This window comes from Struthio camelus, chromosome 14 (assembly GCF_040807025.1).
Source record: "Struthio camelus isolate bStrCam1 chromosome 14, bStrCam1.hap1, whole genome shotgun sequence".
Classification (NCBI taxonomy): Eukaryota; Metazoa; Chordata; class Aves; order Struthioniformes; family Struthionidae; genus Struthio; species Struthio camelus.
Genome location: NC_090955.1, coordinates 547,871 through 564,902, shown reverse-complemented (window position 1 = coordinate 564,902; position 17,032 = coordinate 547,871). Strand labels below are relative to the sequence as shown.

The 17,032-nt window shown below is 39.6% G+C and overlaps 1 protein-coding gene across 6 annotated transcripts in view; it reads right to left on the bottom strand.

The window, feature by feature from the left end:
* The window catches only part of TMCC1 (transmembrane and coiled-coil domain family 1), a 126,070-nt gene that overhangs the window by 92,554 nt on the left and 16,484 nt on the right, over window positions 1-17,032 (bottom strand). For 2 of the 6 annotated variants that reach the window (XM_068960437.1, XM_068906705.1), the window contains exons 3-4: window positions 13,092-13,148; window positions 9,644-10,355 (exon numbers count right to left, since the gene is read on the bottom strand). In XM_068960437.1, the coding sequence (XP_068816538.1) occupies window positions 9,644-10,189 (546 nt within the window). In that variant the 5' untranslated portion in view covers window positions 10,190-10,355; window positions 13,092-13,148. Of the gene's footprint in view, window positions 1-9,643; window positions 10,356-13,091; window positions 13,149-15,378; window positions 15,467-17,032 lie in introns of those variants that run through there. The other 4 variants (XM_068906702.1, XM_068960438.1, XM_068906703.1 and 1 more) reach the window with 4 other exon arrangements.

Here is a 17,032-nt window from a genome sequence, read left to right as displayed (position 1 = left end):
GTTTCCCGTTTTGGGAAACAGGTTAAAGCCCAAGCGATCTTTTAGAGATTTAAGACGTTGCTAATAGCCACAGTAACTTTTCCACACCCTTTCAATGATATTAAAAAACCCTCAATTTGTTGTCTTTTCAGAGGTGGTTCTCCCTGCAGTATTGCATGGCATTTAGGACAAAAAAAAAGTGTGCAAAAAAAAAATGTGTGCAAAATCCTTCTGGCAGATAAAAAAATTACTGCTTTAAAAGATTATTTACAGTTGTAGGGAAACAGCTTATGTATTATTTCATGACTCTCCTAGGCACACTGAAGGACCGGTTCAGCTGAATGTGCTACCTTGTTTATGTTAAAACCTGGTTGGTGGACTGGTGTGACTACTTGAACAGGGTCATTAAAATATAACTAAGAAAAGCATGCCTATCGTTAGTAGGTTTTTATGTGACACTCATGGTGCCCACATCATCACCAGAAAGATTGGAAACTTATTCCAGGAGTATACGCAGACATTTTAAAAAGTAAAGTGGACAGTCGCAGAATATTGAGCTTAAGTTGGAAATCAAAATCCAAAGATATTTAAGATATTTATGAAAACTGATCACACAAGGAAATAGAGGTTTAGAAGAGAGGACACGCCACAAGGAAGCAGTTGAAGTGGTGGGAACGGTGCCCTGGAAAGGAAAGTGAATTGAACTACGCTGGCATGGGCACCAACAGCCTTTAAAGGTACTCCCTTTTTTCTATATTTAAATCATTTTATATCCACTGCAGTTCCTCTAAAGCAAAACTGTTCAAAATGTTCAGTGACCTTTAATGCCTAAGGAACTGGTAGTCTCATCTCTGTAACATTTCAATTTGAGAAGACCAAGCATAACGCGTGCAATAGGTTCAACTTCTTTTGCCATCGTTCCTGTAAACATGGGGCAATCAAATGGCAACCTGGAAATGTTCAAGCCTACAGAGACAAGAGCTTCAAACCCCACTGAACAATTTGCTACTGCATTAATTCGGGTTGGCCTACCTTCTTAGCGACGCCAGGTGTCAGCCAAGGGCTTACACCAGACGTTACAAAACGACTCACTGTACAGAAGCCCTTATTTCCTGAATGAACACGTTCTCCTCACTAACATCTCTCCATAACACCCGTGCTCGGGTGCAAGTCTGGATCACAGTAATTCCATATAAGGATCTCAGTGTTAAAGAAGAACGTGTTGCAGATCTGCAATAATTTGTTTCAAGAAGTTTTATTTTGTATTTTTTCCGTAACCCTAACTACCTTAAAATGCTTCACTATTTCAAGTCAGAAGTCTATACAAATGCTAGTCTTCAACTAGAAATGTACAGGTCTTTTACTCTTTTGTCAGTTTAAAAGACTGCAGTTTCCTCCACTTCTGTGCTCAGTTGCAAAACCGCTGCGTGCTAAAGTTTCTTTCGAGATAACTGACCACTTTCTTCCCATATCCCATTACTACCTGCTTGCTCCCCTGCTGGCTGTTTGCCACACTCTTGCTCTGCACACTGCTCATTTAACCTGAAGAAAATGGCCAGTTTAAGTGTATTTTATTATCCAGATATACTATGTTAACACTGTCTCAAGTGTCAAACAGGAAGCGATAACAACTCACCATAGCGGGGGAGGAGAAGAAACGGACACAACAAGCACTTTCTCCCGTGCCCTGCGGGCACGCTGCTTGCACTGCACCTCCTGCAAGTCAGCCTCTCGCACGTGCAGCTGTAGTTATTCCCTGAAAGCATCTGAAGCATTCCTACGCTTCTTAACATTATGGGAAGAGAAGGAAACACTTAGGCAACACCCGAACTTCACTGTAAAAATTTGTCTTTGTTCTGTAGATTGTTTGATCCCCATACATTTTTCTGCTAGCAGAAAAACTACGCAGCTAGAGAAGCGGAACATCATTCAGATGTTCCTGTGTCTTATAAAGAAGAGTCTGGCCTTCACGTAACAGGTGCCAAAACTAACTTCAGGGGCAACGCCTGCAACGCAAGGCAGTAGGTGGGTATTGTCATTACCTGCATGGCATTAGTAAGATTTCAAGTGGACATAATTTCTCACCAAACTACTAGTACTTCTGCATCTCTGAAACCTGAGTATCATGCTGTTTGTCCATCTCTTCGTGTGTAACTCGTTACTCCGCAAGAGCTCTGGAAGTATAGTGAAATGAGGTGAGGCCCATGCAGTTTCAAACTGATCATTTCCAAGCCACCACCATCCTGATTTCTCAGCTCAGTGGGCTGCTTCTGCAAGAAAAGCTTTATACAAAAATACTTAAATTTGTCCCCATTGAAATGCAAAAAGCTAAATATCTCAGTAAGACTTTATTACATTTTTTCCATGCTATGAAAATCTCATTTCTCAATTTCTGTACAGAACCTGAAAACAGGCAGCAGGATTATCACACATGCAAACATATGTAAATGAGGTATCAGAACAAATCCGATGTGTGGTTCTGGGATGACATTTTGCCCTTCTATTTCAACAAGAAATTGAGAGAGCAGAACAGAACAATACCACAAACTTTGTGTGTATTTTGTGTGCAGAGGATTATTAAGAATTTACTCTCTCTTATGCCACAAAGCACTCACTGTCCTGAATCCCCACTGGGAGCAGAGGAGCTCAGTATCACACAGAAGTGGGCTCATCCAGTGCTCAGTATTTTAGACATGAGTTAATGCTTACAACACCAATTTAGAAATTAAGTTAAATCAGTTCTACAGTCCTCCAACTTCTGCTTTGTCCTCTATCAGACTACTCCACCCTTTGATATGACCTGAACAGCTGCCCCAGATTTAACCCTATTCTTCCTATAAATTAGCGCTGTAAAAATATAAAAGAGTTTTATTATGCATTTTGCTGTTATGGTAAGAGAACTACTTCTGAACTGTATCAAAATACTAAGCAGGTAGCTGTATTGCCTTTGAAAACAGCAGCAACTAAACACTAAACACTTCAGTCTAACTTGGTTATCCAAGGAACTCTATTTCACTGACTCTTGACAGTACGCTAGGGGCTCTGCAGAATGGAGAAGAAATAAGACTCTTATCTCCAAAACATCACAATATCTACATACAAAGTATATATACAAAGCATCACGGAATAAAAAACAAACTAAACCCACCAAACAAAACCCCCACTTGGGTTAATGAAACAACACTTTGAGATTAAGCTCCTGGGCTTCCTGACAGTGTAGGGAATGTGACGGGGTTATAATATATAAAATAATTAAGAGATAAAAGAGGGGAGTGTCAGCGCAGACAACCAGGAGACAGCTGAGAGCTGACCCTGCCACAGGAAACCAAAGGTCTGTAGGAAGAAGGACCTCCTGGAAAAGGAAGAATGGCGTCCAATGAGAAATCTAGGGCACTCCAGAAACTGTGGATCAGGTACAACTAAGTGAAAGAAAGACTTTGAACTACACATATTAAAAATGCAATCTAAATTATAAAATGGTGCTGAACACATGGACAAAGAAGATATTTCACAGGCTGGCTCATGCAGTCAGAACAAAGACATCACTAAAAATATATAGACAAAAGATAGTGGCTTGCTAGTCAATGATGACTTTCAGAAATTTAAGCATTGAAAGCTACTGAATAGAGAAGAGACGAGGAAATATTAGTACTGTATCTATTTAGCCTTTTTTTTTCCCTGGTAAGATCTTCCACACACAACTCAAGTATAAGCAGGAATGAGAACGTTTGTCCTCTATAAGGGGACACTGAAGAGCAGGTTCAAAGACCTGCTTCAGGCGTTTCCTAGTCTGAGGAGCCTGGACTTTCAGAGTTGCCCCCTTCAGGTGAGGCCATAGTTTCTAAGTATACTAGAAAATTTACAAAATTTGTTTTTCACTTTTGCCATTAACCTCTTCAACATGGTCATGTCAATAAAGATACAGTATTTTCTTCCTCCAAACTGTATTTTAGATACAGCACCTGGTGTTAAAAAGCAAGTCTAACAGCTTCCAGCATGGCCAACTCAGCAAGCAAATTAGTCATAAACATTAATAACAGCATTTATGTAGGCTGAGTCAAACACATAAATTACCATGCAGCTCAAGGATGAAGCCTAGGGCTTGACTCTGCAAAACCTGGAAGATATGGAAATATTCCAGATGTGTCTTTAACAGCTCTTAAGCTTCAATAGTAAACTCCGCACAGAAGCGCCTGGGCTCCTGCTCATCCAGGCTTCACAAATACATTTGCAACAGGTAAAGTTCCTGCCGTATAGATGAGAATGAGCACCGACAATTACACAGCAGCCTCCAAAGGCTTTTACGAACATTTTAATGAGCGCTGCTCTAATAAATAACTGAAAGCTAATTTCTCAATGATCCAAGATTGCTGATTGTCTTCCTATGTCTACGTGCAGCAAAATCTTTTGCAGTCACAGGCAAATCTGAGACTTAAATAACCACAGACCCTAAGCAGCATTATTTAGTAGCTACAGTATGCAGAACTAGCTAACTAACAGAACACATTGCCACTAATTTCAACATACTATAGTGCAAAAACAATGTCATTAAAAGAGAAACAAAGTGTCCATTACTTTTTCCTAAGTGACAGAAATCTGAACCCCGTGAGGAAAAAAAGAAGGGAAAGCAGAGTATAAGCTTCTGTAGCAGCACCACCACCAAATCAGAGCAAGAGATGAACGCTTGGGCCATCGGGGAGGGAGGCATTCATAGCAGCCTTGCTTAATTTGCCATCACATACCTGATGGAAGGAGAAAAGGTCCATAGTAGACGGCAGACATCTACTGTAGACAAGAGCAGGCTATCTCATGACAGCTGTAGTGCCAGAAGTTCAATTAAGGACAGAAGACAGCAATGAGAAAAATGAGAATTATATTCTTCGACTACAATTCCTATGTTATAAAGGTGTGCTTTAATAATGACAAAACTGTTTCATTGTATACATTCTTTTTGTCCTTGTAGCTAGTATAGCCCATATAGATATATGTTCACAATAGATGGATCAAAGCTGTGTCTCAATGGTATTTACTTCAACTTACAAATCCCCGAAGAATTTCAAAGGAATGACTCCCTACCTAAGGCAAGCTGAGTTTGCATTTCTTTACTGTCATTCAACAGCCGTCAGAATCAAGAAAGTGAAATTGGTACTGTTTTACTTTAAGCTTCATAAATAATTTAGTCTCAATAAAATGAAATGCATTTTGAAAATTTAGGGTTAAGAGAACACTGTGCAAAACAACTTCAGATTTGTCATAACTTAAAGACAGCCTTTCAAGTCTGAGTTCATGCTTAACTTCATCTCCGTTCCATTTGAGTCTGCTCGAATAACGTAGATTCCGCCTAGCCCTTTACGGGCTTCATTTCAACTGTGCTGCAATTAATTTTGCAACACAAATTGTTGAACAAAGTTACAGTTTCAGCATGAATTTTGTAGAAAGCGATCATAGCGTGGCTGACTGAATGCTAAGCTGGCTTCTCAAATGCCCAAAACATTGATGCCTTCTACAAGGCCAATTTAACAAATGGCTGAACCATGCTTTCCTGATTTCATTGAATCCTAAAACAAGAAACTTTGCTAGTAATCATATCAGTGACTTAAAATTTACATATAGTTGGGTTTTTTTAAATGCATTACATCTTTTTACACTAACATTAGTAAGAGCTGTTATATACTAAAGCTATATAATAACCTGCACTTAACCTGCCACTTGACTGCCATTGATTTATAACTTCCAGCAGAATCAACGTGCTTCCAGCCCAATACCTACAGACACATGCCACAGCTAAGATCACAGCTATTCCAATGCAGGACGTGCTAGTCGTTCCGTTAACGTTGCAGCATACACTGTGCTTTTCATAGAATACCCAACAAAACAGACAGCCTTCTGCCCTTCTTTGCAAAGGAATAGCATTTGTCTTCCAATTTGTATTTTATGTTTCCTATGCAAGTCAAGTGAAGGGCAGGTCATGCAACTAATAAAGCTCTCAAAGTTATGTAGACTCCACAGCAATACTGCAGCTGTCCAAAACAGCTCTGGGAGGTCAAGACAGCACAGTCCCTGCAGCTGAACTGGCACATCCACATCAGAGAAAGTCAGCCAGGGTGCTGTACATGTCCTTCAGCAGCAGGTAAGGCTCACTTAACTGCCTTCATACAGAAGCAGATGAAGAATTTGCTGTTCCACGGGGAACGGGGACCCAAGGGTGCAGGCAAGGCAGGCAGAAGCAGTGGCCCTACTGACAGGGGCTCAGGCCCATACCACCTGAGCAAGGTGAGCACACCGGTCCCAGGGCTGGTAGCTAGCTTCAGCCAAGAGTGCAGGTGAGAGAAGTTCATAATGACAAGGCAGGCCCAAGGTCAACCTGAGCAGTCAGTCCCTGCATCAGCTGAGCGCGCAAGAGTCTCAGGGTAAAAGCAGCTCCCAAAGGGAGGTGTCGCAGGACCTCACTGAGATTGCTCCTAGCTTTTTTCACAGCAGCTCACAGCAGCCAGCCGGCCTTGAAGGCAGACCACTGAACTTCTAGAAGTGGGGGAGCGTGCTCAGGCCCTGACATACGCATGTAGGTACTTCGGCACAGCCAGCTTACTAGAGCTGGCAGCATTTTAAGTCACATAGCCATTTCTGCAGCGGTCAACTCGCTAGACGTTCTGTCCATCATAGATCCACTCAGATTATAGTGTTTATTTCAGCTTCTTTCCGATTCTTCTTGGCCTTGTACCAGAACCGACAAAACCATGCATGCCTCAAAGTTTGGAAAATAATGGAAGAATAAGTATATACCACTAACTGCAGAGATGCTGGGAATTCTGTTGCAAATACTTCTCTAAAGCAAATTGGGTTTCAAAGTCTTTTAACTGGCTTCCAGGCTATTCACTTGATTCTAATTCACCAAGATATTGTACTAATCTTAGTTATTGTAATAAACTGATCTGAATAAAATAGTAGCCCTCAGCAGATGATCTCCTTTACATTAGTTAGGGATAAAGTGCTAAATACCCTGTAGACCACTGCAGTTCTGCTCAAAGTCTTTTGACCAGAAGGCTTGATGCTTTCCACAGACTTTGGGTGAGTTATACAAGTGCTTCCACGTACTTGTTAGAGAACCCACCACAAAGAAGTGATGTTGGCATTTAGGACACGGAGAGTAAAACGAGAGAAAAAGTTCATAGTGGTGAGTCATTTCAGCTCAAGGATTTTGTAGTGCATAAAGACCCTCGTGATGGGCATTCATAGAAAATAAAAACAACTGCAAAGCTCTGTGTTGCAAATAGTTCCAATCATCAGGGCTTTTACTTCAGCACTTTCCAAAGCATAAAAGTGAGAGATGCTGCACGTAACTAGAGTCACCAATGCCTGCGGTATGAACCACAAATATAGCTCCACACTGCAACCATGAATTCCTCCAGTCTCTCTTTCCATAATGAAAATCTATTTAAGCTTTAGAACCATGACACTCTTAGTAGTATCAAACAGTAGGCAAGATTGTTTCTCCCAGTCTGTTTAAGACCCTGGTCAGACCCTAAGCTGTCTAGCCAAAAGGCCAGCCTTTCCACGGGACAACTAGGACAAGGCACATCACAACATCAACAATTTTGCACCCTTTCTTTTTGGGAGGCAGGGAGAAGGCAACCAGCTGTAAACACTTTTCTTCATACGCAATCTCAGAATACTGATCATGGCATCAGTTTTGATAACCAGATAAATACAATAACGTCCACTCCAAGCTACTAGCAACTGACACCAACTGACAATTAATACCAACACCAGTGGTCTCCAGGGAGAAGCTAAAAACGAGGTAACAAGTGAACTTCATTCTCACATCTTCATCAAATTTAAGTAGCCTGACAGAAGTTTGTGATGTCTTAGCTAAGAAGGTCAGTCTCCAATGCTCTTAACATGGTGGATATTTTTAGCATCTGAATTTAATGGTATAAATCAGAAGAAAAAAATTATGGTTTAAGTAGGTGGGCTACACAAAAGAAACTGAAAAAGAGTCAGTTGTAGTTCAAGTTTACCTTAATTAAAAAAAAAAAACCCACCCACAAACACATGAATGGGCTGCAGGACAAGATTAGTTGACAGTTTGCTTTAGCAGTATATTACAGCAGAGCACACCAGAGTACACTTACACAAAAGGACTACTTGGTCAAAACAAATCTTTATTTCTGTCAACATTCTAAGTTTTTCCAGAACACACAAAATCTGAACTTCAGAAAAAAAAACTTAAAAATATTTTCCAAAGGAACCAATGTCAGATGAATCTAATAATCTTTGTGATACTCAGGTTCTTACCCTTTAAGCTTACAGGTATAAATGGACTCAATACTGTACTTAACATGAAATCCCCTCTCCAGACAAGCAAATTCCATATTCAATAATGGGGCAACCTAGTATCTGAACACAATGATAAAAATGCACAAGCAAGAGTAGAGACTGAAACATTCAAGGTAAGTTTCCCAGTTATAAAAACAGAACAGAGATATCACCTATTATCAGACTGATTTTCAGCATTTGAAAATCTTGTTTAATATGGCTTTCAGGATTCAGCTCTATTAAAAAAAAAAACACAAATAAACAAAGAATCAGAAGCGATGATGCAGCCAAACAACAGTGGTGTATTTTTCAGCAGTAAACTCACCCCCAACTCCTGGCCCTCTCATGTATTAGCTGGTCCTCACTATTGACAAGAGATATTTTCTGGAATTACAGATTGTAACATTGCTATAGTGAATCAACCCTGCATCTGCTTCGTTTAGCACTTCATTTTTTAATCACTTTTCATTAAACAGCATAAGAAAATAGAACTCGGTTTCACAATGCTTCCTCCTATCTTTATCAAAGAGTTGATCCCACAGTGAACAAAAGCCTGCAAAGCTTTTCAGGAAAAACAGCTTATGACTTGAGTTAAATCAGAAGGCTAGTTTTTCAAAAGGAGCACTTGATCTGGGAAAGGAGAGAGATAAGACAAGCTAAACACTGCTCCTTGGTATCATCAATAAACCAACATACCTAGCTTCGCAAGAGCGTACAGTAACATGCCGCAGAACACAGGCTGTCATTCCAGTGAATGCTTTTTCCACACAGGCTAGACAAACTCAAAGAAACAGCAGTGATTCCAGATCCACGCGGCAGCCTTGCTGACCTAAATCGGTTCAGCCAGCTAGGCAAGCAATTCAGTCTCATGTTAGATTTAATGTTATCATAGCCTCCCCCACAGCCTAAAAGATCCACGAGTTCATTCACTCTAACTGGAAGTCCTCATTTTTATAAAACGCACAGTAAAAAGAGGAAGAAAAAAAGCCATCTAAGTACATACAAGGTGTTGCTGCAGCAAACAGCTGCTAGCTAAGGCTACTCCAGCTGCTACTCTTTCCATCGTTCCTTGTTTGACTGTGGTGCACCATCCCACCAACCTAATGCACTTCAAGAGTGGCACTCTCATTTCAGTGATCAAATAGACCTAAAACAAACCACCTGCCATGTAAGAAAACAGCCAATGCTGGCATCTTTTTAAGCTCTTTGCTTCACCATTGAACAGTCTTTTGAACACAGTAGCATTTGCGTTTGCTGAAAGAAACTTGCTTTTAGAAATAAGATTCAAAAGGCTTAAGAAAACATACAAGTAGATCGTAAAGATCAAAGGTAAATCTAAGTAACTTACTGCTGCTGCTGAGGAATCCTCTCCGCCTACACAGAGGGAAGGAGCTACCTCCATCACAGACAAGTTGGTGGGAGCATCAGTAGTAGACGATGATCTGGGCCGACCTGACTGAGTATCTTGGGCAGACCTCCTGTTGATCTGTGGGCTTCCTTTTGGAGGGTCCATCTTGCCCCGCCTGCTGTGCAGGCTTGTCCCTCTCTTCATTTTAGGTGGCACTCTGATCTGCTGAAGCACTCGATTCAGAGCTGTGGGGTGGGTGGAGACACCATCAATTTCAGCACAGGCGCTTTGGCTTTCCAAATCCATTTCAGACTCCAGATCAGCCTGAGCTTGCTGAACATCATGGGGAGAAACTGAGGACCTCCTGCGCTGGTGCTGGAAAAGGTGCTTCAAGCCTTGACCAATCACATTAATGTTCTCCAAAGCATTATGCGTTATTTTGGATAATTTTTGCTCTGATTCATGCTGTTTTTTGGTCTCTTGATCTTGGGATTTGCCTCCAGGATCAGGGTCATCACACATCTGTTCACTGCCAGAGGGCTCCATTGATAACACCCAACAGGTCTATTTGACTATTCATATATAAATAGGTCCCCTGCTTTTAAAAGGCTTGTGTTTGTTTTAAAAATGCCAAGATTGTCAGCCAATTAGGTGTGAAATTGCTTCAAGAGTGACTACACATGCAGCTGTGCCACGGTGATCTCATGCTTATCTAATGTTAAACAAAAGAGCCGTTATTATACATCCATGCAGAAAGTAGTGGGTTAAAAAATCCAATGCGCAAAACATGCCATTAAGAACATAAAATACATCAGTTTTCCAAGCATCTTTCAATCATGGTATTAGTTGCAACTAGGCTGTATGCAGAGGCCAAAGCTTGCATGGGACAACTCATTTACTGCCTAGGGGAAGAAGCCCAACACAAAGCATATAGGGAAGCAAGAAAGGTAAAAATGCTGGTCTAAAAGGGGGAAGCAAGGAAAAATAGCTTTTTGTTTTAAGAACAGAGCCCGTAATAATATCTAAGAGAACATGAGGTTAAACTTCTATAGATCAATTAAGGCATAACATGTTACTCTCTTTGGCAGAATTCATTTTGTTCTGATCTTGTGCTTCAAACGTAATGTCTGCTCTACCTACCTGATTTTCCTGTAGAATGCCTAACTTGAAATTATTTCATATATGCAAGAAAATAGAACATTTCCAAATCAGTTATGCTTTTCCAAATAGTAAGAAATGGCTCATTACTGCCAGCATCTGCTGGTGACACCAGCAACTAGACGTGATAACCTATCTTCAAGCAAGAAGAGGCAAGCACAACAGTTTCAATAGGCATAATCTTGTCCACAATTCTCAGAGAAAACAAAAACGCCTTTTAAAAGTAAATTAAGTGACAGAGCTGAAAGGAGAATGGTAACAGCACCATGTATCTGTAGCTCAACCTCTAACAGAGAGAACTCATGTAGTTTTTCCCCAGAAGAGCTCAACCTCACCTCTCATACCAGTTCGGGCTCAGACAGGAGTTGGTTATACTACCTCGCAGCTGAGCACTTATAATAGCAACACACTATTGGAGAAGTGCAGCAAAGGAAAGAGGAAGGAAGGATACAGAATATGGAAGAGTTTCACATCTCTGCACCATGAGATCACATGCTCGGAAGCTGATCATTGTTTTCTTGCAGGAGAAAGTTTTGATTAGGCTTCTATAGATATAGAAACCAGATCACAGAGGTCTCCCTCAATCTTGGCAGAAGGCAGGCTGAGCTTTAAAAACCCATTTTATTTAAAATGCAACAAATGTTCAGGATGCAAGCACATTCATTTCTATCTTAAAACAGCTGCAGAAGCATAATGCATTGAGGTCAAGATTAGAGAGCTCTCAATTTTGTGCACCTGAAGCCTGACACAACAGATGAAGCTGCTACTCCAAAATTCTGTCCAAACTGACATTCAAAAAATAAATGAAGAGAGCTGCCTCACTCTCCCATTTTTCCAAATGTCTTAGCTATCAGCTGGAGGTGAGATGAAATTCACTACTTATAGAAAGCAAAACACCGCTATATATACATATTTTTTTTGTGTGTGTGTGTATACATATATGTATATGTACATATATGTATACACACACACACACACACACACAGAGTACTTATAATGTGTGTTCAAAGCGCTGAGTCTCAATGTATTGGCTAGTTTAATGAATAATTCATTAAAAGCAAAGTAAAAAAAATGCAGTCCACAAAGATGAAGTTGTTTATCCATATTCATGCAAAAATTCTGTGGCAGAATCAGAAATAGCATTTATCAGCCAAACTTTTATTTTTATATACTTAACATACTTTCTTAAATTACTTTAGTGCCTTTATAACTAGTACCTTCCTTGGACTTTCAAGCTCTCTTCCTATTTTTAATATTGCTCTTACTTTTTCTAACATAATAGTTTTTCCAGAAAGTTGAAGCATAGGTCTCCACAATATGGTTCAGGGAGCAAACCTCACTGGTTAAACAACAAAAGTCTCAGAATTATTTGGTGTAGAAAAGACAACTTGACAGCTGACCTATGACTGACTTTATTTTAGCAATTCCCTTGGTATTTATTTTCCTGAACTGTAGTTCAGAACAAATATGCCCAATATATTCTCCAACCAGTAATTTTATTATCTCCTGCATGTTTTCTATCCAGATTACCACTGGCAACACTGACAATCTTAAAGAACATCACTTCAGTCTAACTAGAGTTCCATGCATTATTTTGGTGCAAACCATTAACCTACTTCAATTAACCCTCTTCTTACGTGTAAACCAACCTGAAACAAATCAGCCTAGAGTTAATTCACAAACAAGTCACTCCTACCCCTGTGTATGCTGTGATTGATTTCTGAAATTACACTGACTTGTATCTTTAAGAGGCTCCTACAGGAACTTTGTGAACATCTGCCCATTCATATTTCCATTTGATGAATCTGTTGTGGGCCTGAAAAGAGCTTTTCAGATTGCATTTCTGGTGGAAGTTCCTTAAAACTATTCATTTGTCCTAGTAGGTACTTTAGGGGAAAAAACTTTACTCAGAAATAAGAACTATGAATCAGCAACATTAATTAGCACTTCTATTGGCATTAGTACTCAAGTTTTGTGCTTGCTTTTTTCCATTTATAACAACCTTTACAGCCTCTGTTTCAGGGAGCAAATTGAGTGCCTGACAGCATAAATAGCTCAGGAACACAGATTTCTGATTCCTTTGAGAAGACAGTACATCAGAGACAAAATTAATAATTCCATACAGCCACACTGAGCAGCAGATGCTATAATATTACAGCCTGGAACATGTTCCACAGTAGTTCTCCGTTTTGCAATTATTTCACAGCAGCACCGGGAAACAAAATAGTTCAAAAGGAGAAACTGCCAAAAACAATATTAGGTAAGTGTGAACATATAAACTAGTACTTGCCTCCATCAGGCGTCCTTAAGCATGGCAGGCATACAGGGGTCCCTCTGCCGAACAAGACTGCAAAGAAAATTGGATATGAGATGCAAATCTTGGAAAAGGGAGGAAAGATATACATAGATGGCACAAAGTGAGGATAGTTCCAACTTCTACCTTTTTCACGTAAATGCAACTGCCCTGGAAGCTAGACTATTTTAAACTCTTTCAAATAGCTGGAGGGATACAAATATAATTAAAGTTAAAACTGGATCTAACCAGGATTAATCACGAAGTTCTTATGAAGGAATGTTTTCTCTTAGGATTTATGGCCACCAGTATGTGCCAAAAGCACAGCTAGCTTTCAGGTGAGAGCCTGCAAGGACAGACTGGTCTGCACGAATTTTATTTTCTGCTCCTACTTATTCATTCAAATATCCTGGACACAGGTTAAGCAGCTTTGTTCTTGTTTATCTGGGGCTCACCTACCATGACATGAGAATTGTGAGCACTCTAAAACATAACTACCTTTCAGCTCGTTTAACAAAGCTTGTGTAAACGCCTCTGTAACCTTGGCTGAACTACGATTATGCATAATGGCATATGGCTAGGAGGCAGAAAAGCTATCGCTGTGTCCACGACACCAGCAACACCACTGCAGCACCCTTCCCTATTGATAGGCACCCTACAAAAGGCTATGCTTTTCTGACGCACCAAACCGCTTCTACGCGGACATGTGATAATGAAATCTTGAATCCCACTCTTAAAACAGAGCGAGCGTAAGGGATTAAAAAGTTTGGTTCAGCCTAGGCAAAGCATACCACACCCAAGGTCAGCCTTTCCTTTGGCTCTGTTCTCTTAAAGGAGGGAACAATGCATTTCAAGGGCATTCTGATGATCTGTTTGCTGTTTCTGTGACAAACCAAACAAGGATGTTTTGTAGAAGACGAAAACAGGGCAGTTGATGACAGATAAACCGACAGCATTTCTCTAGCCAGACTTGTCAGAGAGTTCAGATATTATTTTGAAACACCGCTAAGTCACCTAGATTTTCTGAAGGTGATTAGTTACTCTCTAGTTCTTGGAGAGCGACACAAGCTTCAAAGCCATACTTGCCTAATAGGTCTCTATTTGGGGTGATCTGATCCTTGGTACTCTGGTAAGACCAAAAGAAACACTGTGTGGGCTTTTTTTTTTTTTTTGAAAAAAAAAAAAAAAAAAAAAGGAATGCTTACCTACAGACAAACCAAACACAATTCACCAGTAGCTAACCAGTACCTAAAACACTTTGGTCATCTATCTGAAGGCTGAATTTTCAGCAACAATCCACAAACGAACCACAGAAGTAGCTAATTCCTTAATGCCGTAAAATTTGTGTATGTAAGGGTTTTAATAGTAATTTGAGATGGATGATCAAAGTTTTTTTTTACTTATGATCTTGGCTTCATGAAAACTGAATTTGGCAATCAGTTAAAGCTTCCAAAAGGAAATGCCTTAAATATGAGGAAATCCATCATAAACTCTTCTGGATGGTTTCAGTAATGCTGAAAGCATTAAGAGGTCAGTATGAAGCACATCTTACCAACAGAGATGATCCTCCCCTGGGTGCCGGGCACAGAAAGCAGGGGATAACTTGAACCACTGTTCTCCAAAATGCATCTATTCTCTTCAAAGGACTTTATATTTCAGGGCTCTTATCCATATTTATTACATTTTATTGCAGGATTAAAAGGAAGCAAGCTTCAGAATACATTAGCACTCAGTGGAGTACTACAAAACACTGCACAACTGGAGGATTTTTGACTATTACACATCTCAGATTCCCATCTCCAGAAAAACAGCGGAGAGAAAGAAAATGTTAATTAGAAACACTGAAGTAGGATTGCTAGAATATGAAGAAGGAAGTGATGACAGCAAATATAAAGAAATTACAAAAAAATGATATAGAGGAGATGAAGGAAGGTATTTTTGAAAAAGGTCTTGACATAGAAGAAACTGCATTTCTACAACAGTACGAGTGGAGGGTTAGGCACAGTGTGCAAAGTATCATTAACGTGTGAGGTATCGCTAACATAAATTCATAGCCATTGTACTTACCTTTTTTTTTTAATTTTCTTTTTTAATGTTACTCATGATTTACTATAAAAGCTTCTACCAGTTAGGTCTTTGTAGAGATGTCCTACGGCACTGTAAGATTCTGTAGGTCAACAGATGCTTCTGACTCGAATCAATTCCCAGCCTTTACACTGCACAAGTCCATTTTCCAGAGCCCCAGAGACTGGCTTTGAGACATAATGTCATGACAGTTACTCACATTTTCGCCTTTGTGAATCAGAGCCTTCATAGATAAATACAAATTCTCTCCCATTTTCTGTCAGAAACTCCATTTTTTTTCTGAACTTTGGAAAACTACCGTACTGGTCTGATTGAAGTTTCTCCACTTTCCTGTACTGCTGAAGAACAGACAAAACCTTAGCCACCTTCTTAAGTTTTTACAAGTGTAACACCTCTATTGCAGAGCCATTTAATTAGCATGAATGCTACATACACATATTAAAGAGAATTTGAAGGGGAAGATAGAAATAAATCAAGTATGCCTGGAGCAAAACAGCACCAGCAAGCAGGAATATCTACAAGGAAGAACAGTTACTTTCCATTCTTTATAATCACTTCCCTCAAACACTACATAACATGAAAATTTCAGGAATTTTTCAAGTATTTAAGATCAAGATCAGAAGTCAGAAGAGATCTTGGCCCACTAGATTTTGGTTAAACTGTATTCAAGTAAACAGTGACTCAAATGCATCAGTCTAATGAATTCCCTTCAAAAATATGATTATTTGTAAGTAAAAACAACTCTGAAACTACCATTGAAACACAGCTCAGGGGTGACTTTTGCAGAGTGAGTACTTGTTACAGACACAAACAGTACAGAACTGTAGAAATGGGGAAAGGAAAAAAAACACTGTTTTCAATAAAAGAAAACACAAAAGATTCTGCCTTTTGGCAGAACATTTCAAATACCTAGTATTTGTGCAGCACTTGCTTATTTCAAGCCCTTAACAGTAATGTTCAAGTACAATTACCTAAAGAACTCCTGTATTTGTTTTATTACATAAAAAGCTCAGATTAACATCTCATCATGGAGTTGTAGCCTACAGCGAGTAGGGATCTTCAGTAGATGCTTACCATTTCTCCTGTTTGGCAAAAAAAAATACATTTTTTTAGTTGCCCCAAGAGAAAGACTTTTTTTTTTTAAATTAAGAGCCCAACTTGCCCTGAGAAAGCCCAGAATTTTAGAAATTCAACTCAAAAAGGATTCTGCATCAAGGGAAACAGTTTAGCAAAAAGACTAGATGGGCAATGGTCACATATTGGAAAACAACATACTATGGGAACTGGGAACCCTGGCAAGCAGGTTAAGTCCACAGTAGGATTAAGACATGTTTAAAGTATCATTGTCAGATACTGACAGCAGAGCAAATAAGAAGAGAAGTCGTGGGTGTTTACAAGCAATCCTGTAAGAAAGAGGAACTTGGGAGAAACCGGAATGGGTGTAAAATTCTAGGGGTTGCAGTTTGGAGAACACTCAAAGAGGAAGAGTACGATAATAGAGTTTATAATTTGACTCAAAAGAACAACTGGATAGTGGCATGACTACACATACCTAGAAAAACAGGTGTATATATAGCTACTATACTATGACAGAACAATTTTTAAAATGTCACAGTGGAGAATTGGGAAGAATGGAATAAAAAGTTATTTAAGAAATAACTAAACCCAAAGTAGGTGATGTGGCAGAACATGGAAAAAACTTAAAGGCTGAAATCAATACTATCTTTAATGGAAAGGATACCTGTAGTTTTCAGGACAGAACTCCCCCTACTCCTCCAAAATTCACATAAGAAAAGATTTGCTGGAATTCTAGTGAAGCCCAAGGGAAAAACAAGGGACAAAAGTTATACGGT